At 45.3% G+C, this 25,902-nt stretch overlaps 1 protein-coding gene across 1 annotated transcript in view; it reads right to left on the reverse strand.

Annotated features, from left to right (window-relative positions):
- LOC142312949 (uncharacterized) overlaps nucleotides 1–25,902 on the reverse strand; it is a 125,661-nt gene that overhangs the window by 20,386 nt on the left and 79,373 nt on the right. The window contains exons 7-11 of the mRNA XM_075351937.1: nucleotides 12,617–12,760; nucleotides 12,308–12,487; nucleotides 12,102–12,225; nucleotides 11,902–11,999; nucleotides 11,615–11,705 (exon numbers count right to left, since the gene is read on the reverse strand). Of these exons, the coding sequence (XP_075208052.1) occupies nucleotides 11,615–11,705; nucleotides 11,902–11,999; nucleotides 12,102–12,225; nucleotides 12,308–12,487; nucleotides 12,617–12,760 (637 nt within the window). The remainder of the gene's footprint in view (nucleotides 1–11,614; nucleotides 11,706–11,901; nucleotides 12,000–12,101; nucleotides 12,226–12,307; nucleotides 12,488–12,616; nucleotides 12,761–25,902) is intronic.

The raw sequence follows: 25,902 nt of genomic DNA on the forward strand, positions 1-25,902 counted from the left end.
GTCCCGAGGGGGGCGCAATCACAGCTCCTGCACCTCTGGGGTACAACCACTCTGTCACTTGGAAATGCCTCCTTCTCCTCAGGGACACTATCTCTCCTGTGTCTGAACTGGGACAGCACTGAAGGTGAGACTCAGGGCTGCACTCTGATTATGTGGAGGTGCTATGGCATTTCAGGGAGGGGGGGGCAGGGGTCTCCTTCTCTGGGGGAGAAGGCCTTACCTCCACTGTGTCTCGGTGCGTGCTAGGAGCTGTCCCACGGATATAGTTCCAATCTCAGTGTTCTGCTGGGAGCCCTCCTGGAGTTGTGCTCCCAGCCTAGGTCTGTGTCCAGCGCTTGGGGTGATAGCTGGAGGTCCTGGCTTGCACCTTGCTGGCTACTTAGGGGTGCTGAATCCTACAGGTATCTTTCAGGGTAGCAGGGGACCCAAGTTAGGGTGTTTTGCAGCAGATTGTAAAGTTTAAAGAGGAAGTTTTGTGTTCTAAAAGCAGGAGCCCAAATCTCTGGTGGCATTTAAACAGTGATTGAAGCCTGATTGGCTCTAAGATGCTGAGCTGCAACTAATTGGCAAAATATTGTTGAATCTTTGAGATTTTGTGAAGTGGCATAGACACTAAGGCATACCTCCCAACTTTTAAAGAAGGGAAAGAGGGACAAAGTTTGCGGTGCGCAACGCGCGCCACGGCAATTTTTAGGCCACGCCCCCTAACCACACCCATTTTACAAACAGCCACACCCATATCCACTCCCCATCTACACCCATCCAGCAAACTGAAACTGCAGAAGCTGTCCGTGATCACTCTGAGCCGCCACAGATCAGCAATGTGCAGAACAGGCAGGGAGTTAATTACAGGGTGTGCAGGCGGCTAGGACCCAGGAGGAGAGTGAACAGGGTGTGCAGGCAGCTAGGACCCAGGAGAAGAGCTAAACAGGGCATGCAGGCAGCTAGGACCCAGGAGAAGAGCTGAACAGGGCGTGCAGGCAGCTAGGACCCAGGAGAAGAGCTGAACATGGTATGCAGGCAGCTAGGACCCAGGAGGAGAGTTGAACAGGGTGTGCAGGCAGCTAGGACCTAGGAGGATAGCTGAACAGGGTGTGCAGGCACCTAGGACCCAGGAGGAGAGCTGAACAGGGTGTGCAGGCAGCTAGGACCCAGGAGGAGAGCTGAACAGGGTGTGCAGGCAGCTAGGACCCAGGAGGAGAGCTGAACAGGGTGTGCAGGCAGCTAGGACCCAGGAGGAGAGCTGAACAGGGTGTGCAGCTAAGGGTATGTTCACACATCAGGTTTTTGCTGTGCGGCACAATCCGGCGCTTTGCGGGAAAAACGCATGTGTTTTGTTTTTTTTTGCCGCCGGGTGCGGTTTTTTCTCATAGACTATTATTAGCATCGGATTGTGCCGCATGTACTTGCATTTAATCCGTTTTTTGCCGGATGCGGCAAAAATCGTCACTCCGGCGGCTGCACAGGACGCAGAGAGGAACGTTTTTTGCCAGCGGCAAAAAAATGCATAGCGCCGGGTGCGGCATGGTGCATAATGAAAGTCTATGCGAGCCGGATACGGTGTCATGCTTCAAACGCCGGAAGCATGCACCGTATCCGGTTTTTACTTCTGAGCATGCCCAGAAGTGATATAAATTCATTGCTTGTCAGAAAATCAATCACTCTCTCACTCACTCTCTCTCTCAAATTCACTCACTGACTCATTCACTCACTCTCACCCACTCACCGATCACCAGCGCGGGGCTGCACGGCTGTCACACTGCTCCGGCGGCTTCTCCTGATTTGAAAATGCCGGCCGCCCATTATTCAATCTCGTATTCACGCTGAGTGACAGCTGTCTCACTGCATCCAATCACAGCTGCCGGTGGGCGGGTCTATATTGTGCAGTAAAATAAATAAGTAATTAAAAGAAAAATGGCGTGAAGTTCCCCCCAATTTTGATACCAGCCAAGATAAAGCCACACGGCTGAAGGCTGGTATTCTCAGGATGGGGAGCTCTACGTTATGGGAAGCCCCCCAGCCTAAAAATATCAGCCAGTAGCCGCCCGGAATTGCCGCATCCATTAGATGCGACAGTCCCGGGACTCTACCCGGCTCTTCCCGAATTGCCTTGGTGCGGTGGCAATCGGGGCAATAAGGGGTTAATCATGGCAGGCGTCTGAGACACCCTCAATGATTAACCTGTAAGGGAAAGTAAATAAACACATACACCCAAAAAAATCCTTTATTTGGAATAAAAAACAAAAAAACACCCTCTTTCACCATTTTATTAAAATCCCCAAATAGCCCTCCAGGTCTGACGTAATCCACAGAGGTCCCGCGACACTCTCAGCTCTACTACATGAAGCTGACATGAACGGCCTCTCTCTATCAGCTCCACGCAGCAACTGAAGGGAGTCGCGCTGTCAGCGGTGACGTCACTGAGGTAATGCCGGGTTGTGTGCGGTGAAGGTGCGTGCAGGGTAGTGCCGGCATGTGCGGTGATAATGCGTGCGGTAGTGCAGGGGTGTGCGGTGATGATGTGTGTGAGGAAGTGCCTGCCTGTGCGGTGATGATGCGTGCTGGGTAGTGCTGGCGTGTGCGGTGATGATGCGTGTGAGGTAGTGCCTGTCTGTGCGGTGATGATGCATGCTGGGTAGTGCCAGCGTGTGCGGTGATGATGCGTGCGGTAGTGCAGGGGTTTGCGGTGATGATGTGTGTGAGGAAGTGCCTGCCTGTGCGGTGATGATGCGTGCTGGGTAGTGCTGGCGTGTGCGGTGATGATGCATGTGAGGTAGTGCCTGTCTCTGCAGTGATGATGCGTGTTGGGTAGTGCCGGCGTGTGTGGTGATGATGCGTGTGAGGTAGTGCCTGCCTGTGCGGTGATGATGCGTGCTGGGTAGTGCTGGCGTGTGCGGTGATGATGCGTGTGAGGTAGTGCCTGTCTGTGCGGTGATGATGCGTGCTGGGTAGTGCCGGCGTGTGCGGTGATGATGCGTGTGAGGTAGTGCCTGCCTGTGCGGTGATGTTGCATGCTGGGTAGTGCTGGCGTGTGAGGTGACGATGCGTGTGAGGTAGTGCCTGCCTGTGCAGTGATGATGCGTGCTGGGTAGTGCTGGCGTGTGCGGTGATGATGCGTGTGAGGTAGTGCCGGTGTTTGTGCAGTGATGGTGGGGTCTCTGTCTCTCTCTCAGCATAACAAAAAAAAACAAAAAACGGATCCGTCGCATCAGTTTTTTCACAATCTGAGACGGATCCGTTGCATCAGGCACAAACTGGATTGTGCCTGATTGGAAAAAACTGATGTGTGTTAGCCTAAGGCTGCTTTCACACATCCGGTTTTTGCCGTGCGGCACAATACGGCGCTCTGCAGGAAAAACGCAACCTTTTTTTTGCCGCCGGTTGCGGTTTTTCCTACATAGACTTACATTAGTTCCGTATTGTGCTGCATGGGCTTGCGTTTGGTCCGGTTTTTGCTGCATGTGGCAGATTTAGCCGATGCGGCGGCCGGATAGAACAGTGCCTGGCACGTTTTTTTGTCCACGAAAAAAAAGATGCATGGCGCCGCATCCGGCCGATGCAGCGCGATTTGCAATGCATGCCTATGGACGCCGCATGCGTTTTTTTCCACTGCGAATGCTCAGTAGCCTGCCGCAAGTGGCAAAAACCGGACGGGCCGCATGTAAAAAACTTATGCAAAGGATGCGGTTTTGTCGCCTGGCACTAGGCATTGCTTCCACCTGGCCAGAATCCTACTCCACACTGATGAGGGGCAATACCCCGAAACAGCTGTCTGTGGATGGACACCTGGCTTTGGTATTTCCCTTGTCATATCTTTAAACTTGTCAAAAGTTGGATATTGACTAAAATGACCACTTAATATGGTGGTTATGGAGGTCTCCTAAAAAGAGCCACCCCTTGGTTGGGTCCTTCCCGGAGGGATATCTGGCTGGTTTCTGTGTTGAGACTCCTAACAGAGGCTCCACGGACTTTTTTGATTTGCATGTTTCCCAGGGGGCAATGTACCTAGGATTTCACTATCTTGAGCGCCCTCGCTGGCTGCCGTCAGTGTCTTCTCTGGCTGGTCTCCCCGAGATCAGTGATTGTTTTGTCTCATAAGTGCAGACTCAGCAGAAGTGATTGAATTGCTTAATATTCTCAGATCCTGAACCAGACTCAATTGTGGAGAAGAGAATATCTTGGAGAAGAAGGCATCAATCTGAAAAGAGATACAGCTGTATGATAGTGTCTTTGATTTTAACACCGCTATAGCCGCAGCAGTGATATAGTGGAGCAGTGACAGTTACCGTGTTTCCCTGAAAATAAGCCCTAGCAGGAATTTTCTGCATTTTCGGAGTAAAGTTTAAATATAAGCCCTATACGCGGTTCAATAATAAAGTGTTCATGCAGTTAGAAAAGTTAAACAATACTGCAGGAAACTTCATTAGAGAAAGCAGACACCCCCAGAAAAAAGGAGAAAAGACCCTGCAATCATACTCGCCAGACGCAGAACGGGTGGACTTGCAGTGGAACGCACACCCACACACATCAGATCACACACAAACACATCAGATTGCGCACACACATCAAATTCCACACCCAATCACACATCAAATTTCGCACCCACACACACATCAGATCGCGCACCCACACACACATCAGATCACGCACCCACACACACATCAGATTACACACCCACACACACATCAGATCGCGCACCCACACACACATCAGATCCCGCACCCACACACACATCAGATCGCGCACCCACATACACATCAGATCGCACACCCACACACACATCAGATCGCGCACCCACACACACATCGAATCGCGCACACACACACATTAGATCGCGCACCCACATACACATCAGATCGCACACCCACACACACATCAGATCGCACACCCACACACACATTAGATCGCGCACCCACACACACATCGAATCGTGCACCCACACACACATCAGATCGCGCACCCACACACACATTAGATCGCACACCCACACACACATCAGATCGCACACCCACACACACATTAGATCGCGCACCCACACACACATCGAATCGTGCACCCACACACACATCAGATCGCGCACCCACACACACATTAGATCGCACACCCACACACACATCAGATCGCGCACCCACACACACATCAGATCGCACACCCACACACACATCAGATCGCGCACCCACACACACATCAGATCGCACACCCACACACACATCGAATCGTGCACCCACACACACATCAGATCGCGCACCCACACACACATTAGATCGCACACCCACACACACATCAGATCGCGCACCCACACACACATCAGATCGCACACCCACACACACATCAGATCGCGCACCCACACTCACCCCATCCAGCGATATTGATTGATTGCTTCCGGCAAGCAGAGAATCCTAGGATGCAGTGCAGTGGAAGACGAGGACCTGCGGTGAAACTCATGGGGGTTAAACTTTCCCCCAGCCGTGTTTCACCGAGAATAAGCCCTAGCGCAGTTTTCAGGGGAAAAAAATATAGAAGACAGGTACTTATTTTCAGAGAAAAATGGTATAGACAATAGCGAAATTTATCATTTAGGTGCTTACACATCAATAGGATTGAAAAGCTAATTGCCTTGCTAGTTATTTAGTGAACAGTGGGTAATTACGATACAGTGCAGGCGCTCTAAGAATATGTGCTGTGATGCTGATCTGTGTAAGAGCTGAATTAGATTCTGGCATGGATTAACAGGGAATTCTCTAAACTCATTGGCTAGATCTACAGATTAAAACCTTGGCTCGACGAAAATTTTCAAAAAAGACATCTCTAAAATTGACATCTATATGGAAAAAGTCTGGAATTGCCATAAGCAAAGTGAGACTTTTAGTTTGCCTCTGGCACGCATTGGAAATACACTATGTGTGCACGTTGTGCTTTTTCCAGTGTTAACACTATGTTTTGTACTGCAGCGTTTCAGTGCCAAATTGCATGCGTTCTGCTTCCCCAGCAAAGTCTATGAGAAGTCCGAAAATTCAATGCGCACACTTCGTTTTTAAATGCAGCGTTTTGTATGCCAAAAATAGATGTGGAAAAAAAGCAGCATGTCGCTTCTTTTGTGCGTTGTAGCTGCGTTCTCCACCCACTGAAATCAATGATGTGGGTCAAAATGCAACCAAAATGCACTTGGATTGCATTTTTGTTGCGTTGCGCATGCTTTTTTGACAAACAAAGCGCAGGTGTTTCCAATCTCTCTCTCTGTCGATGTCGGTCAATCTCTTTATGTCTGTCGGTCGGTCTCTTTCTCTGTCAGTTGGTCGCTCTGTCTGTCTCTCTCTCTCTGTCTGTCGGTCTCTCTTTCTCTTGTCTGTCTCTCTCTCTGGTGAGTCCGTCACGGGTGACCGCTAATCAGGACGCACACACAGACAGAGCCAAGGGATGACAATGAAGTCGGGTGAAGTTCATCTGAGTTCATTCTTATCGCGTGACTCTGTGTCTGCTGTCAGCGGGCATGTAACAGAGCTGAATTGCCAGGGGAACGCACTGTCAAAAATGCATCCAAAACGCATGCAAAACGCATGGAAAATGCATCCAAAATGCATGCGTTTTGGATGCATTTTTTTTTTTTTTACAAACGCAGTGATTACATTTGTCTAGTCTGCCAGAGGTTGCATTCTTTTCCGCACTGATCAGAATGCAACGTGCGCACATACCCTTAAACTAGGGCTCGCTTGCAGAGGGGAGAGGAGAGATCAGAGCTGATAAAGTGGGGTTTGGTTGCTGTACTTAGAACAGCTAAATAAATAGAACAGTGATTAAACTGTCATAAAGATGTGCAATCTTTTCATATTACAGTCTGCCAATATTGACAAAATAATTGTCCTAACAAAAGGATTGTGGAAAATTTGTATAACAATAAGTGAGAAATAAATATCTCAGACTCTAACTAAATTTTACATATATACAGTCCCTGACAAAAGTTCTGTCGCTTATCCATGTTATGTAAATAAAAGCTTATAACCTGACTTTAAATTCATCCATTGGTTTTATAAATTACTCTTTTGAAAACTGAAAACTTCCCAAATTTGGTTTAGGTTATGAAAATAAAGTTGCTGCAAAGCTGAAATATTGATCATTTAATGAACACAGAAAGGTCAGATTTTGACAAGACAAAAGTTTTGTCGCCTACAGAAAGTAATGTGAAATTCAAACAAATAATTACCTTCTAATACAAAGATATGTTGCATAACATTGGTGAATTAAATTGTGGTGCTATTAGAGCCATATTTAATATTTTGTGTGACTTCCAGGAGCTTGAAGGACTGCATCCATGCGGTTTAACAAGGATTCATACAATTTATTGATGAAGTCATCAGGAATAGGAAAGAATGCAGTCTTAACATGCCTCCCAGAGTTAACTATAATCTTTGGTTTTGTCTTCCAAGCTTCCTCTTTCATCCTATCCCAAACATGCTCAATGATGTTCATGTCTGTTGACTGGGCTGGCCAGTCCTTGAGCACCTTGATCTTCTTTGCCAGGAGGAACTTTGTTGTAGAGATGGATTTATGAGATGGAGCACTATCCTGCTGCAGAATTTGCCCCCTTTGATGATTAGGAATGTAAGAGGTAGCTAATACTTCTTGATATTTTAGGCTATTGATATTGCCTTCCACCTTGCAAATGTTTTGCACACCCCCATACTGAATGTAACCTCGGACCAGGATTTTTCTACCACCAAACTTAACTGTTTTCTGGATCCATACGAGCTCCAGTAGGTCTCCTGCAGTATTTGTGGCGGCTGTCGTGTAATTCAACTGAAGAAATCAGAGAAATCCACCATCTGCCACTTTTCCAGGGTCCATCTGTTTAGCAGGCTGTGGGACTTGGCAAATGCCAAACGTTTTTTTAATTGCCTTTTGTTTAGTGCTGGCTTCTGGCACTTATTCGACCATGGAGGTCATTTCGAGACAGAATCCTACAAACTGTTCTAGTTGACACAGGGGCTTGAGGTGACCAGGCCTTTTGGAGCTCTGCTGCAATGGAAGAGGGGCTGGCTTTGGATTTTCTAACCAACAAAGGTTCCTCCTGAGCCGTTGTCTTGAGGGGTCTACCAGACCTGGGCTTGTAAAAAACATCTCCAGTCTCTTCAAATCTTTTTTTTAATTCTTTGTACTTGACGCTGAGACACTTATGCTTAGGTATGAGTAATCCTCAGTCCTGTGCGAGCCACTTGTAGTGCTGGAACGGCTCACACAGGGGATAAAATCAGTGTGATCACATGCAGAGTGCACACACTAAAAAATGTGTTTAAAAAAGCTGAATGGTGCAGGAGCTGGAAAGACAAATTTGGAGCAAATCGGGTCTTACCCGGGTGGAGATTGGGTGGGAGATGGTGTGGCTGTGACAGTCATGTAAAGGCATGTAGATCAGAATACTCAGCTGCGGTAGTCCCCGTAGCTGAATGTTCAAAGGGAATACAGTGCCTTGCAAAAGTATTCGGCCCCCTTGAATTTTTCAACCTTCTCCCACATTTCAGGCTTCAAACATAAAGATAAATATTTACATTTTATGGTGAAGAATCAACAACACGTGAGACACAATTGTGAAGTTAAACGAAATGTATTGCTTTTTGTAAACTTTAGTAAAAAAGAATAAACTGAAAATTGGGGTGTGCAATATTATTCGTCCCCTTTACTTTCAGTGCAGCAAACTCACTCCAGAAGTTCATTGAGGATCTCTGAATGATCCAATGTTGTCCTAAATGACTGATGATGATAAATATAATCCACCTGTGTGTAATCAAGTCTCCGTATAAATGCACCTGCTCTGTGATAGTCTCAGTGTTCTGTTTAAAGCGTAGATAGCATCATGAAGACCAAGGAACACAACAGGCAGGTCCGTGATACTGTTGTGGAGACGTTCAAAGCCGTATTTGGCTACAAAAATATTTCCATAACTTTAAACATGCGAAGAAGCACTGTGCAAGCGATCATATTGAAATGGAAGGAGTATCATACCACTGCAAATCTACCAAGACCCGGCCGTCCTTCAAAAATTTCATCTCAAACAAGGAGAAAACTGATCATAGATGCAGCCAAGATGCCCATAATCACTCTTGATGAACTACAGCTGAGGTGGGAGAGTCTGTCCATAGGACAACAATCAGTCGTACACTGCACAAATCTGGCCTTTATGGAAGAGTGGCAAGAAGAAAGCCATTTATTAAATATATCCATAAAAAGTGTTGTTTAAAGTTTGCCACAAGCCACCTGGAAGACACAACATAAGCAAGGATGGTTGACCTTAGGGAGATCAACATTCAACACCGCGGAGACACCATCACGTGTTTCTCAACGCAGTGATTCTACAGCAATGCCCCCTGGGAAATATTCAAAACAAGAAAGCCTGCGGAGACACCATCACATTTTTCTCAACGCTAGCAGGAAACTAGCCAGGTCTTTAACCGGGAAGGACCAACCACGGGAAGGGCAGTCTCCAGTCAAGGAGACCACCTATGCTAAACATGGTATCCATCCACAGACAGCTGTTTCGGGGTATTTGCCCCTCATCAGTGTGGAGTAGGAAACTGGCTAGCGGGAGCAATGCCTAGTAGAAGACTACATAAGCAAGGATGGTTCACCTTAGGGAGATCAACATCCAACACCGCGGAGACACCATCACGTGTTTCTCAACGTAGTGATTCTTGAGAAACATGTGATGGTGTCTTCACGGTGTTGGATGTTGATATCCCTAAGGTCAACTATCCTTGCTTATGTAGTCTTCTACTAGGCATTGCTCCCATTAGCCAGTTTCCTTCTCCACACTGATGAGGGGCAAATACCCCGAAACAGCTGTCTGTGGATAGATACCATGTTTGGCATAGGAGGTCTCCTTGACTGGAGACTGCCCTTCCCGTGGGTGTTCCTTCCCGGTGAAAGACCTAGCTAGTTTCCTGCCAGCGTTGAGAAACATGTGATGGTGTCTCCGCAGGCTTTCTTGTTTTGGGAGACACAACAAACATGTGGAAGAAGTTGCTCTGGTCAGATGAAACCAAAATCGAACTTTTTGGGCACAATGCCAAACGATATGTTTGGCGTAAAAGCAACACAGCTCATCACCCTGAACACACCATCCTCACTGTCAAACATAGTGGTGGCAGCATCATGGTTTGGGCCTGCTTTTCTTCAGCAGGGACAGGGATGATGGTTAAAATTGATGGGAAGATAGATGGAGCCAAATACAGGACCATTTTTGAAGAAAACATGTTGGAGTCTGCAGAAGACCTGAGACTGGGACGGAGATTTGTCTTCCAACAAGACAATGATCCCAAACATAAAGCAAAATCTACAATGGAATGGTTCACAAATAAACGTATCCAGGTGTTAGAATGGCCAAGTCACAGTCCAGACCTGAATCCAATCGAGAATCTGTGGAAAAAGCTGAAAACTGCTGTTTACAAACGCTCTCCATCCAACCTCACTCAGCTCCAGCAATTTGCAAAGGAAGAATGGGCAACAATTTCAGTCTTTCGATGTGCAAAACTGATAGAGACATACCCCAAGCGACTTGCAGCTGTAATCGCAGCAAAAGGTGGCACTACAAAGTGTTAACTTAAAGGGGCTGAATAATATTGCACGCCCCACTTTTCAGTTTATTTTTTTTCATAAAAGTTTAAAATAAGCAATAAATATATTGTACTGCATGAAAATCATGTTTTTCTTGAACGATACTGACTTCTTCCTGTACCACTGCTTGAAGAAGTTGTCTTCCAGAAACTGACAGTAGGTCTGGGAGTTGAGCTTCACTCCATCCTCAACCCGAAAAGGTCCCACAAGTTCATCTTTGATGATACCAGCCCATACCAGTACCCCACCTCCCCACCTTGCTGGCGTGTGAGTCGCAGTGGAGCTCTCTGCCCTTTACTGATCCAGCCTCAGGCCTATCCATCTGGCCCATCAAGAGTCACTCTCATTTCATCAGTCAATAAAACCTTTGAAAAATCAGTCTTAAGATATTTCTTGGCCCAGTCTTTAAGTTTTATTTTAGGTTTCTTGTTCAAAGGTGGTCGTTTTTCAGTCTTCCTTACCTTGGCCAAGGGCCTGAGTATGGCACACATTGTGCTTTTTGATACTCCAGTAACGTTGTAGCTATGTAATATGACCAAACTGGTGGCAAATGGCATCTTGGCAGCTTCACGCTTGATTTTCCTCAATTCATGGGTAGTTATTTTGCACCTTTTTTGCCCAACACGCTTCTTGAGACTCTGTTGGCTATTTTCCATGAAACGCTTGATTGTTCAGTGATCACGCTTCAAAAGTTTGGCAATTTCAAGACTGCTGCATCCCTCTGCAAGACAGCTCACAATTTTAGACTTTTCAGAGCCCGTCAAATCTCTCTTCTAACCCATTTTACCAAAGGAATGGAAGTTGCCTAATAATTAAGCACACCTTATATAGGGTGTTGATGTTATTACACCACACCCCTCCTCATTACAGAGATGCACATCACCTGATTTACTTAATTGGTAGTTGGCTCTCAGCCTATACAGCTTGGAGTAGGACAAAATGTATAAAAAGTATCATGTGATCAAAATACTCATTTGCCTAATAATTCTGCACACAGTATACTACTCACCTGGGTAGCCATATGTAGGAATCTCCTCTTTACTCCGCTCATCACCCCTCACATATGTCTCTGTAGTATTAATATGGGTCAGATCTTCACCCTGAAACAAATATTATAAAAGTCACAGACAGATGGAGAAGTCTCATCTATGATCAGCTCTAATCCTGCCATCTCCACCGTTCTCATTACACAAGTATAAAACATATAATACTGGTGGTAAAACAAGACTGAGCACAAGACCTTCACAGCCGTCTACACATCATAGGGAGATTTCATGGCACCTTCTCTCCATCTACCTGATAATCCTGAGGAACATTGGGATCTTCTTGTTTACTATCCTGTGGGAGAAGAGGACGGGGACATCTATCTGGTGTTGTCCTCTTACTGGATAGAACTGGAGGAAACACAATCAGGGACTGAATTAATTCCTCACATACAGATAATTATAGTAAGTAATAGTAAGTATAGCCCGTGTGTATTTAGTCCGGTATATTACCTGGTGATGTGAGGGGCTGGGGAACCTCCATCATGACGTCCTTGTACAGATCTTTGTGTCCTTCTAAATACTTCCACTCCTCCATGGAGAAATAGATGGTGACGTCCTGACACCTTATAGGAACCTGACACATACAATGATACCGTCACCCCCTGATCTCTTCATAGCGTTACTGTATAATGTCCCAGCATTCCCAGCAGTGTCACCTCTCCAGTCAGCAGCTCAATCATCTTGTAGGTGAGTTCTGGGATCTTCTGGTCATTGATGTCCTCATGTATCGGGGGGTGAGGTGGAGGCCCCGTGATTGGGCTTAGGGTTCTTCCCCATCCCTCAGACACAGGGGTCTGACAGCGCTCACTAGAGGTCTTCTTCACTACTGTGTAATCCTGGTTATGGAGAGACACAGTAATAAACCTCACTACAGACATTTCCAGAGTCCTCACCTCTCCAGTTCTGTCCATCCGTTATTCCCATAGATAAGAATGATGTAATGTGACGTCATCAGAATCTCTCACCTCTCCAGTAAGCCGGAAGAGGATGTCTAGGGTGAGGTGTAATATCCTTTTCTCCATCTTGTCCCTGTCCATATCCAAACGAGATAGAACAATGAGGAAAATTCTCTTATATAGAAGATATCCACTGAGAGGATCCGATATTGTAAGGACCTGAATGGAGAGAAGATGACGATGTAACATCATAAAGAATCCATTATAATAATACAATTACTGGGGATAATACCGGGAAAGATATTAGGAGATATAACATGTAGATATCGTATTCTCTCGTCTTGTACAGACTGAAACATAAGTTGAGTTGCTGACTAAGATGTCTCCTCCATGCTCCCTCCATGAGAATAGGATAGGGTCCCATCAAATAAAGGTCACCTTGCCACAGGTTGATGGGCATACAAGAATTGGCCAATTGTTGCCCTAAGAATCTTCATTTTTCTCACCAGTTACAATTAATGCAGTTTAAATGTCTATGTTTGCGTATTTCTTGACGCCTACAGAATGCTGCTGTATCCTTTTGTTTTTGTGTAGTTATAGCACGTAGCACCTGTTCACACTTGCTATGTTTTATTTGGAGATGCAGGGGTTTTTTTGTGCAGTAAATATTGGAGGTGTAGACAGCCTGCTATTCTGACTGTGCTCCTTGCCCATCAGCCACAGGGTCATTGTAATAAATGTCATATCGTATCTGCCCATATAGTTATAGAATGTTAGTCCAGTAGAGGCATGACACTAGGATAGGGTCCCATCAAAGAAAGGTCACCTTGCTGCGGTTATAGGCATACAGGAATTGACCAACGGTTGTCCAAAGAACCTTCATTTGTGGGGGCAGAAAGGGGCCGAGGACTGAGGGCAGGAAAGGGGCAGAAAGGGGCCGAGGACTGAGGGCAGAAAGGGGCCGAGGACTGAGGGCAGGAAAGGGGCCGGGGACTGAGGGCAGAAAGGGGCCGAGGACCGAGGGCAGGAAAGGGGCCGAGGACTGAGGGCAGGAAAGGGGCCGAGGACCGAGGGCAGAAAAGGGGCCGAGGACTGAGGGTAGACGGGTTTCCTCACTTCCGGCCTCTCATAGTTGGGGCGTCTGTATCTATCAGAGGAAAAGGAACAAAAACCTCACGATTCATAGAAATCAGCGAGAGAAAAACCCCAAGAAAATCTCAGAGCTGAAGGGGTTAATGCCCCCTGCCCCAGTAATGGGGAATCTCCACATACCTCCTCCCGCAGAGCCGCACACTAGATATATGGCTGCTCTGTGCTTCCAGGACCTGTGATGATGTCACATGGAGGGGAGGAGTCAGGGGTCACATGATCAGCTCCTCAGTGTATGCAGGGCTCTGCTGTGCTGGGTGTCATGGTGCTGGATGAGGGGAAGGTTATGTGTGGGGTCAGGAGGGGTTTAGGCTATGTGCGCACATTGCGTACAGTTCACTGCAGAAATTTCTGCAGCGATCTGAAGAGCACACGTGCGATTCTAATCGCTGCAGAAAATGTCCGTAGTGAAGCCGATTCCATGCGCTCTGCCTGTAGCTCCTGCCATAGACAGAGCGGGCGCTGCATGCGGAGCGCACAGAAGAAGTGACATGTCACTTCTTAGAACGCAGCGCTTCGGCAGCAGCCGAATTGCTGCGCTCTAAAACGCCACGTGCGCACGGCCCCTGCACAATCTCCATAGATTGTGCAGGGGACGCAGGACGCATGCAGTTACGCTGCGCTACAAAGTGCAGCGTAACTGCATGTATTTACGCAACGTGCACACATAGCCTTACAGTGTGGATGGAGCAGAGCTGGGTGTGTACAAGGTGTACGGAGCGGAGCAGTGTGTGTACGAGGTGTACGGAGCGAAGCCGTGTGTGTACAAGTTGTACGGAGTGGAGCCGTGTGTACAAGGTGTACGGAGCGGAGCCGTGTGTGTACGAGGTGTATGGAGTAGAGCCGTGTGTGTACGAGGTGTACGGAGCGAAGCCGTGTGTGTACAAGGTGTACGGAGTGGAGCCGTGTGTGTACGAGGTGTATGGAGCAGAGCCGTGTGTGTACGAGGTGTACGGAGCGGAGCCGTGTGTGTACGAGGTGTACGGAGCGGAGCCGTGTGTGTACGAGGTGTACGGAGTGGAGCCGTGTGTGTACGAGGTGTGCGGAGCAGAGCCGTGTGTGTACGAGGTGTACGGAGTGGAGCCGTGTGTGTACGAGGTGTATGGAGCAGAGCCGTGTGTGTACGAGGTGTACGGAGCGGAGCCGTGTGTGTACGAGGTGTACGGAGCAGAGCCGTGTGTGTACGAGGTGTGCGGAGCAGAGCCGTGTGTGTACGAGGTGTACGGAGTGGAGCCGTGTGTGTACGAGGTGTATGGAGCAGAGCCGTGTGTGTACGAGGTGTACGGAGCAGAGCCGTGTGTGTATGAGGTGTACGGAGCGGAGCCGTGTGTGTACAAGGTGTACGGAGCGAAGCCGTGTGTGTACAAGGTGTACGGAGTGGAGCCGTGTGTGTACAAGGTGTACGGAGCGGAGCCGTGTGTGTACGAGGTGTACGGAGCAGAGCCGTGTGTGTACGAGGTGTACGGAGCAGAGCCGTGTGTGTACGAGGTGTACGGAGCAGAGCCGTGTGTGTACGAGGTGTATGGAGCAGAGCCGTGAGTGTAGGAGGTGTATGGAGCAGAGCCGTGTGTGTACAATATGAGTGAGGAACAACAAGTTGTTCCTCTCACTGAGAACATTCAATAATTTTTCAACTGGCTAACACGGTATCAAAACTTTTTCACTTGTAACTACAATATGAGGTATCTACCATACCTACAGAGCAGAAAGTATAAAACTGCCAAGACCCACCCACCGGTTCCCCTTCCCCGCCGCGCAATGAATGAGACCACACATGGATTATCTTTTCTTTTGTACTTTATTGAAGGTATCCACGTAACACCATTCAATGTTGATATAAAAAGGTGGTTGCTTGTTATTTTGGCCACAGCTCTAACCACAGGCACAAATCCGCCTTAAACCTGAGGGAGGAGGCCCGATGCCTACGGCCGTCCGTGGCAGGTTGACTCTCACCAAATCCCTCATCCACCGGCCACGGAGTGGCGAAGGCCCAAGCCTGAGCTGCAACCCCCACAAAAGGGTCCTTATGGCCTGTTAGACCCGGTCCTGAATGCCCAACAGGAAAATAGCTAGGCCTATATCATTGAGGTAAAACCATCCTCTAACACCAATCGGCTGATGTTTGACTCCAACGTCTCGTGTCCCAGCACTATACCTCTTCCTGCCGCTACAAATTTGGCGATCCGCATATTAACATGCCGCCTTGACCGTTGCACAGCCGCTATATTCCTTGCCCCTGTCCAACTCAATCTCGGTAATATACTGGACCATACTACAACTACGTTGCTAAAGAAACCGCTGAACCTATCCAGGTCCGCTTGCATGACCGCAAGCAGCTCCGGGATCCTTACGTTTACTAGGTCATTTCTCCCGTGTGAATGACTAGCACTGCTGGGTCCGTGGCTATTCTTCATATGCTCACTACCTCGGGCAGGACCTGTGTCCAGGCCAGGCCCCGATCTCCTCTCCAGTGGAACTTGAGGTGACGAAATCCTAGCACGCTACCACCCGGTCTCGACTCTGCCCGCGTGCTGCCCAGAATATGTGGGAGTGACCTATAATCCAGATGCTAGGTCTCGACGGATCTAGGAAAAAAACTGTTAGCTACTGTAACCAGCATTTTTTATCATAGTGTCAGCGACCATCATTGTATTAGTGTTGTCATAGCCTTGTTGGTGTTTGGATAACTGAAATGAGTGGGGGGTTTTTTTGTTTTTGTGTGTGTGTGTGTGTGTGTGTGTACTATGACGTGATAAACAGTGCACACCTGGTGGCGGGGAACTACGGGACTGAACGGTTAAAGCTGAGGGATGGGGAAAGGTGTAGCAACGACCGAGGCCGGTGCAAGGGTTTGTAGTTAAACTTGGCGGTTAGTAGGGATCAGGGTTACAGTCATATGAAAAAGTTTGGGCACCCTTATTAATGTTAACCTTTTTTCTTGATAACAATTTGGGTTTTTGCAACAGCTATTTCAGTTTCATATATCTAATAACTGATGGACTCAGTAATATTTCTGGATTGAAATGAGGTTTATTGTACTAACAGAAAATGTGCAATCCGCATTTAAACAAAATTTGACCGGTGCAAAAGTATGGGCACCGTTATCAATTTCTTGCTTTGAACACTCCTAACTACTTTTTACTGACTCACTGAAGCACTAAATTGTTTTTGTAACCTTATTGAGCTTTGAACTTCATAGGCAGGTGTATCCAATCATGAAAAAAAGGTATTTAAGGTGGCCAGTTGCAAGTTGTTCTCCTATTTGAATCTCCTATGAAGAATGGCATCATGGGCTCCTCAAAACAACTCTCAAATGATCTGAAAACAAAGATTATTCAACATAGTTGTTCAGGGGAAGGTACAAAAAGTTGTCTCAGAGATTTAAACTGTCAGTTTCCACTGTGAGGAACATAGTAAGGAAATGGAAGAACACAGGTACAGTTCTTGTTAAGCCCAGAAGTGGCAGGCCAAGAAAAATATCAGAAAGGCAGAGAAGAATGGTGAGAACAGTCAAGGACAATCCACAGACCACCTCCAAAGACCTGCAGCATCATCTTGCTGCAGTTGGTGTCAATGTGCATCAGTCAACAATACAGCGAACGTTGCACAAGGAGAAGCTGTATGGGAGAGTGATGCAAAAGAAGCCGTTTCTGCAAGTACGCCACAAACAGAGTCGCCTGAGGTATGCAAAAGCACATTTGGACAAGCCAGTTACATTTTGGAAGAAGGTCCTGTGGACTGAGGAAACAAAGATTGAGTTGTTTGGTCATTCAAAAAGGCGTTATGCATGGAGGCAAAAAAAACACGGCATTCCAAGAAAAGCACTTGCTACCCACAGTAAAATTTGGTGAGGTTCCATCATGCTTTGGGGCTGTGTGGCCAATGCCAGCACCAGGAATCTTGTTAAAGTTGAGGGTCGCATGGATTCAACTCAGTATCAGCAGATTCTTGAAAATAATGTGCAAGAATCAGTGACGAAGTTGAAGTTACGCAGGGGATGGATATTTCAGCAAGACAATGATCCAAAACACCGCTCCAAATCTACTCAGGCATTCATGCAGAGGAACAATTACAATGTTCTGGAATGGCCATCCCAGTCCCCAGGCCTGAATATCATTGAAAATCTGTGGGATGATTTGAAGCAGGCTGTCCATGCTCGGCGACCATCAAACTTAACTGAACTGGAATTGTTTTGTAAACAGGAATGGTCAAATATACCTTCATCCAGGATCCAGGAACTCATTAAAAGCTACAGGAAGTGACTAGAGGCTGTTATTTTTGCAAAAGGAGGATCTACAAAATATTAATGTCACTTTTATGTTGAGGTGCCCATATTTTTGCACCGGTCAAATTTTGTTTAAATGCGGATTGCACAGTTTCTGTTAGTACAATAAACCTCATTTCAATCCATAAATATTACTCAGTCCATCAGTTATTAGATATATGAAACTGAAATAGCTGTTGCAAAAACCCAAATTGTTATCAAGAAAAAAGGTTGGGTGCCCAAACGGTTTCATATGACTGTACATCAGTTATACCTTACAGCCTTATTATTGAAAAACACAAAGAAAATATAGTTCTGATCAAACTTGTTTATTTAACATTAAGTAATTAAAGTTTCCAATATGGAAAATAATGCATTTCCTTTGTGTAGTTTTATTACATGCATACATCAAAATTAAATAAATGATTGTAGCCAGACATTGTTAATCACATTTTTGTAAAAAACATGTTCAAATTAAGTAACAAACATACTAATAACATTTCCTTGTCATTTGTAGATTCCTTGCAACTGGACAATCCATTCGCAGTCTTCATTCTGAATTTTTATTGGGAAGATCGACAATTGGCAAGATAATACTGCATACCTGCACTGTGCTAAGCTTAAGCACCATGTCATGCAGCAGCCTACATCACAGGATTGGATGCGCATTTCAGAAGATTATTTTGACAAAACATCATTTCCTAACTGTATTGGCACTATAGACGGCAAACATATTAGAGTGAAGAAACCACCTAACTCTGCTTCTAGATATTTTAATTTTCACAAGTTTTTTTCTGTAGTAATTCTTGCTTTGGTTGACACTAATTACTGTTTTATTTTTGTTGATATTGGAGCCTATGGCAGTGCCTCTGATGCACGAATTTTCAGAAGTTCACGCTTATCACGTTGATTAATGTCAGACAATCTAAATTTGCCAGCACCAAGGCCTCTACCTGGTACAAATGGACCTAATGCACCATTTGTCACGGTTGCAGATCAGGGGTTTGCCTTGTCTAGGCATTTGATGCGTCCATATCCAAGACATGGATTAGACAGATCAAAAGCCCAATTTAATTGCACCTTGGCCAGAGCACGTTGCTATGTTGAACGTGCCTTTGGCATCATGGCTTCAAGATGGCGCATTTATCAAACCACCATCCAGCTGCAACCAACCACTGTCAAGGTTGTCATTAAAGCTACAGTAATTTTACATAATTACTGTAGATTGAATGAAATCAATGACGAAGATTTGGATGACATGCCTGATCTTAATGCCCCATTAGTAGGTAATGGAAGATTAAGATTCAATTGGGCCCCATCTGGTCTGCAAGTTAGGAATCAGTTTAAAGATTATTTTAGTTTAAATGTGCATAGTAACACAGAATAATTGTGTATTTTTCCTTTTTTTATCTTAAACATTATGTTACATATTCTCAAACACATATGTATTGAAAAAGGGAAAATGTCCATACATAGTTTACTATATGTTCCAATAGTTATTCTTGGATGTATATGTTTATTAAGAACATGTGCTTGTCCAAATTTTTTTTTATTTGAAATTAATGTTAAATATAGGAGTGTAACTACAACATACTTTAATGTATTACGTTGGTGTTACAAATTTAGTCATAAAATAGAAATTTATGATAATGTATTTTTGACTATGTATGCATGTTTCCTCTTTCAAAACACACTGTATTTTTAACATATTTTTTAAATATTTTCTGAGACATTATCCCACAAAACACACCATACTGTATTATGCCATAGTGTCACGCAAACATAATTTGTTTGACACTATGGGAACACAAGTAAGGGACCTGAACATATGCAGATACTGCATATTGCCAGAATTTATATTTTTAGAAAGGTGCATGGATGGAAATGTAGATGGTTATGTGCGTGCATAAATTGTAACAACACATGGAAGTTTTAAGATGGTCATAACCTCCTGTCAAGAGAAAACCAAGATCATACAATGCAGGTCATGTTTTTGAAGTGATAGAGCAACTTGAAAGAATTTACCTATAAATGTTTGTAAAATAATCAGTCACAAGTTTGGGCTGATTAATCAGAAACATTTATGGATGGTTAGTATACAACTGTTTAATTCTAGGCATTAACCAATTTAGATGTAAATATATTTAGTCAAATTATGAGTCAACTAAATCCTCTAGGCTAGTTATGCTTTCCTGTGTAGTCTCCATGGCATTGCCACCTACTGCATATGGAGGCTGCCTAACACTAGATGTTGTATAAGTGATTAAATAGTGTTTTCACCTGTTATTGTTGTTGTGCTCTGCCCAAACATTTCTGTTGTTTTAGGAACAGATTGTTGACCTTGTGACGGTGGTAAATATGGTTGCAATGGAACAGGCTGTGGATGTGTGGATGTGAAGTTGGTTGGGTAACGCTGAGTTTGAAAGTACTGCTGCTGTTGACTATGTTGCATATGGTATGATGGCGGTTGTTGTAGCATTTGGGGGAGTCTATGAACATTACTAACATTACTTTGATAGGTCAGAGAGGTTTGCAAAGGTGCTTGTTGTTGCCCTTGATGGTAAAAAGATGGCTGTTGTCCAGTCATTTGGGAAACTAATGCAGCTGATTGTAGAGATAGACTTGAAGGCCTTGTTTGAGGATCATTAATCAAAGAAGCAGTTGGCCACTGTCTTTGTTGCACTAGAGTATTTGTTGTGAATTAAATGTGTATTCATCAGTTTGGGTTTCCATAGTGTGTAGTGTAGTTGTTGTGTGTGGCCCACGAGGACTACCTCTCCATTGCTCTATCGCTTCAAAAACATATGGGCTCTGGCTCACGTTGGCATGCAGAAATCAGTGTGATTATAGACGCCCTCAACCTGTCCTGCCTATCTGGTGCAACCAATGCAAGAGAGGGTGAGAGGGAGCAACAAAATCTCTCTCCATCACTCTCTGGAATTAGTGAATTCATCATATGAAGTATTCTAGTATAAATGATCTCTGGTAGTGAACGCAATCCTTAATTGACGCCTATGTCTGTGACCACGGAATGTTTGGGCTAGTGACCGAAGGTTATGTGTTGTTGATCTAGGCTGTGTGGCTGCATGTGTTTGTGGGCTCCCCTCGCCAATAACTGATGATGGTCCACTTTGAAGCCCTGTAAATTGGCCTGTGATTTGGGCAGTTGATTGACTTGTCCCCAAGCCCAGATCTGATGAGCCTTCATCTGCTTCAGGCTGGATGGTGTTCTGGCTTGTGGGTTGCTGATAGGATGTTGGCTCCATCTCTGAGGCAGATGTGGCTCTTGCAGACAACACTGCGGACTGCGCCTCTTCACTGTCCTCAAGGTTATCTTCAGTACTGTCATTTAAAAAAAAAAATAAAAAAATTAATGTTTTTTTATTTTATGCATTACATCATCAATAAATTATCATTGAAAATACTTACTTTGGTACCTCCATAATTGGAATTAGGTAGCTCAGCCCATCGTAGTGAATATATTTTTTCTTTTTGGAAGCAGCTGCAGATGTAGCCACAGGATTAAACTCACGGCGGAATTGGTCTTGTGCTGACCGCCATCGCCGTTTAATCAAATCAACTGTAATGAAACAATAGGAAAACAAACATTATTTTTTAAAAATAAGAAAAACCTTTATCCAAAAAATAACAAAAAAAAAAACCAGAAAAAAAAGGTACTGTAAATGATGATATATTGCAACATAACAAGTGAATATACACAAATGCACATAACATACATAATGTATTTAAATATATACCTGACCAATACATCATACCCATGTTTGCATGACGTACATGAACTAATGAAATACATGTATAATGGGTAGTCAAGTATAATAATGATAAGATTAATAAATGGGGGAATTATATTGACCACCACTACATGCAATGCCATTTGTTCAAATATGACAACAGTAAACTCCAAGGAAATACATATATTCTATCCATACTTTAAAAAAAACACATAAACAACTATAGCTGACATATAATGGCCTAGCAGTGCAGACATGGGTGTAGACATCACAAGTAAAAATTAGATGTATGCAGATATGTGTACATTTATGCCAGATGGTTAAAGCACATGAAAAGACAGGGTAAAGTGCATTTAAAGCATGACATGTCATGTTTCCATGATTACCGTATTTTTCGCTTTATAAGACGCACCTGATTATAAGACGCACCCCCAAATTTGGTGAAGGAAAAGAGATTTTTTTTGTAATGTTAAATGGGGTCCATCTTATAATGCCAGTGTCCGTCTAACAAATCATATAGGGTATATGACCCTCATAGCCCCCCATCCTAAAATAAGCCCCCTTAATCTGGATATGGCCCCCTTATATTGAATATAGCCCCCTTAGTGCTGGCACACGTCCCCCAGTGATGCCACATGTCCCCCATTGATGGCACACGTCCCCTTTGCTGGCACACATCCCCTATTTATGGCACATGTCCCCCTGTGCTGGCACGCGTCCCCTATTGCTGGCAGCCTGGCACAAGTCTCCTATTGCTGGCACACGTCTCCTATAGCTGGCACACGTCCCCTACAACTGGCACAGGTCTCCTACAGATGGCACAGGTCTCCTATGGATGGCACATGTCTCCTACAGCTGGCACAGGTCTCCTATGGATGGCATGTGTCCCCCTGTGCTGCCCATGGCCCCCTATGGATGGCACACATCCCCCTGTGCTGCCTATGGCCCCCTATGGATGGCACACGTCCCCCTGTGCTGCCTATGGCCCCCTATGGATGGCACACGTCCCCCTGTGCTGGCTATGGCCCCCTATGGATTGCACACATTCCCCTATGCTGCTTATGGCCCCTATGGATTGCACACGTTCTCCTGTGCTGCCTATGGCCCCCCATGGATTGCACACATCCCCTTGTGCTGCCTATGGCCCCCTATGGATTGCACACATCCCCTTGTGCTGCCTATGGCCCCTATAGATCGCACAAGTCCCCCTGTGTTAGATATCGCCTCCATGCTGCTGCCCATAGTAAAATAAAACACTCTTTCCTTACCTTTTCAGCGCTGTCCTCCTGGTGTCTCCCTCCGTGCTTCTGCTCCTCCACTTCCTGGTTCTCGGTGCCGGTCATGTGATCGGCACAGCAGAGTGATATCATCTCTGTGTGCCTGATCACAAATGGAAGCAGGGACACCGGGGAGAAACGCTGGAGGGGGTAAGTAAAGCTTTTTTATTTTAGGATGAGCAGCAGCATGGGGGCCATATCTAACACAGGGGGGGCATGTGCCATCAAAGGGTGGTGCAGACACATATAATATGCGCCGATGCCCCAGCCCATCACTGCAGTGCGGTCTCAGCACCACGGTGATGGACAGCGGCAGTGCATATTATATGAGCGGGAGCAGGAGATCGAATGCTCCCTCCTGCAGCTTTCACAAGCCCCCAGCACCGCTCCGGAGCTGCCCCCACCTCCCCTGGACCCTGCAGTGTGTGTATATATATATATATATTTATTTATATACCCCCCCCATATATTCGGATTATAAGACGCACCCCCTACTTTCCCCCAAAATTTGGGGTAAAAAAAGTTCGTCTTATAAAGCGAAAAATACAGTATGTACAAAAAATAAACTACTAAAATTCCGCCATGAAAAACAGACCCATACTTTTCTGTATGCCTGTCTCCTGTGTTGCTCAAAATGAGTCAGCACAAGTAATAAATGCATAATATTATAGTTAACAATATAAACCTCCAGCCAAATGAATCACCACATTTAGGTAAAGAGAGAAGCCACAGCAAAGGCTGTACTTACCATATTTAGCTTTCCTTCCAGGGGTGCATTGAGACCATCCATTCCTGGGGTAGACTTGTTCAGCCACAGACATCCAGGCTCTCTCCACCATCAACCTGTCGTGGTATTCATCAACACGGGTGTCCCACAGCTCTGGATGCCTCTCTACTTCCTCAATCAGCCTCTCTGTGTCTATCCTTGGAGCAATTTCCAAAAATGTGGGGTACAGAGAGCTCACTTTGTGAGCAGAGAGAGAGAATGAGCCCAGCTGCAGACACGATTGCAATTGAGGCAGGATATGAGGTCTTGGCGCCAGAATTAATTACCTTAATTGACCTGCTAGATTGGTAACAAGCGTAGCTGATGTTTGAAATAAAAACGCACACGGACATGCTACGTGTCACGTACGTGCAGGCACGGACCCATTGACTTTAGCGGGTCCGTGCCTGTGTGATGCCGGAGAAAAACGGACATGTTGAGCGTGTTGATAAACACAAACACTACAAACAACAAACACAAACACGTACAAACGACACGGACACACGTTCCGTGTGGTTTACGTGTGTGTGCCTGTTATCATAGGGTAACATTGGTGTACGTGTCTCCGTGCTGCCAGTATGTACAAAAACGTACCAAACACGTACCGGTGGCATGGATGTGTGTCGGAGGCCTATAATGAAGCAGATGGAGCCCCTTTAGACTCTGTCTAGTCTTTGTTCTGGCGGTGTGCCATTATTTTAGGTGTTTTTTTAGGTCACAAATGTGGACGACCACAGCTCTGTGCACGCCTAAAAAATGGACAAGAGCGAAACAAACGCTAAATAGAGTCCAAAGTGTCTCCCCTTGCCTGATTAGAGTGAGTGGTTCCATGGGGGTTTTGCCTGAATCACATTTTTGGGGGATTTACACAGAAACTAGTGCTCAGCGGAAACCACAAGAATGTGATCCCAGCCTTATAGTGAAAGCGATGAAAAAAAATGTTTTTTTGCTGTATGAGCCCCTGTGGTGACCTGGGCTGACCTCATGAGGTCATCTCAGGTCACACAGCAGTGTGTACGGCCTCAAGGACAGCTCTCCCAGGCAATGGGGAATGTTCTATTCTTCATTGTCTGGGACAGAGAGTATGGGATCGTCGTGTGAGCCACTAATTGAATTACACCAGACCCGTTTAATGGATTTGCCAGGAAAATAAATTGGTGAAAGAGGGTGTTTATTGTCTTTATTTCTTTAATAATTTTCTCTTTTTATGTTTGTCAGGTTCGCTTTTGGGAAATGTTGTGGGACGTCGCCATGGATTTGTACTTGACTTTGTAAATTTTTTGGTAAAAATTTGAAATAAATTGGTGAATGAGGGTGTAGTTTCGGGGCATTTGCTCAAATAAAATTTTTTCATGTTTCAACTGGATTTGTAATGGGGGTATTTGATAGACGCCCACCTATTACTAATACCAGGGCTTGATGCTAGCTGGCAACTTACAGCTGACATCAATCCCATATATTACCCCATTTGCCACTACATCAGGGAAACAGGAAGAGCTGAGTATAGCAGCAGATTTGGCGCATATAACAGATGCGCTATCTCTGGGGCGACTGCAGACTGCTATTTTTAGGCTGGGAAGAGCCAAAAAAATAGCCCACTCCACCCTAAAAATATCAGGGCTTTTGTAGCCCCCTAGCCCTTACTATCACATCTTTATAGCACTTACTTAGGTCCCTATAGACTTATATGGGGTCCGTGGTCAACTTAGGGTAAAGTCTGATCCCGAACCTGATTTTTTTAATTTATTTATTTATTACAGTCCGGCTTGACCCAGCAAACCTGAACATCTGCAGGTTCGCCCACCCTATTAGTGGAGATACATTGAAGAAAAAATCCAGCACCGTTGTCTGCTTCAAAAAGATTTAAAACTCCACTTAATTCAAAAGAAGTTTAAAAATCACACATTGTAAAACTTTCGTGTTTCAGACCCAAAAGGGTAGTGGGTCCTTCATCATACATAGTATATAGTTTAGAGAAATGAAATATATATGAACACATACAAAGAGGAAGTGTCTAAAGGGAGACGCCCAGAGAACTAGTAATTAGATTACAGCTAGATGAACATAATTAAATCATTCATGTTGTACAATACATTTACTATTTCATTAAGCCGAAAACAATATCATATCTGTACTTTAACCCCTTC

The sequence above is a fragment of the Anomaloglossus baeobatrachus genome, chromosome 5, assembly GCF_048569485.1.
Source record: "Anomaloglossus baeobatrachus isolate aAnoBae1 chromosome 5, aAnoBae1.hap1, whole genome shotgun sequence".
NCBI lineage: Eukaryota > Metazoa > Chordata > Amphibia > Anura > Aromobatidae > Anomaloglossus > Anomaloglossus baeobatrachus.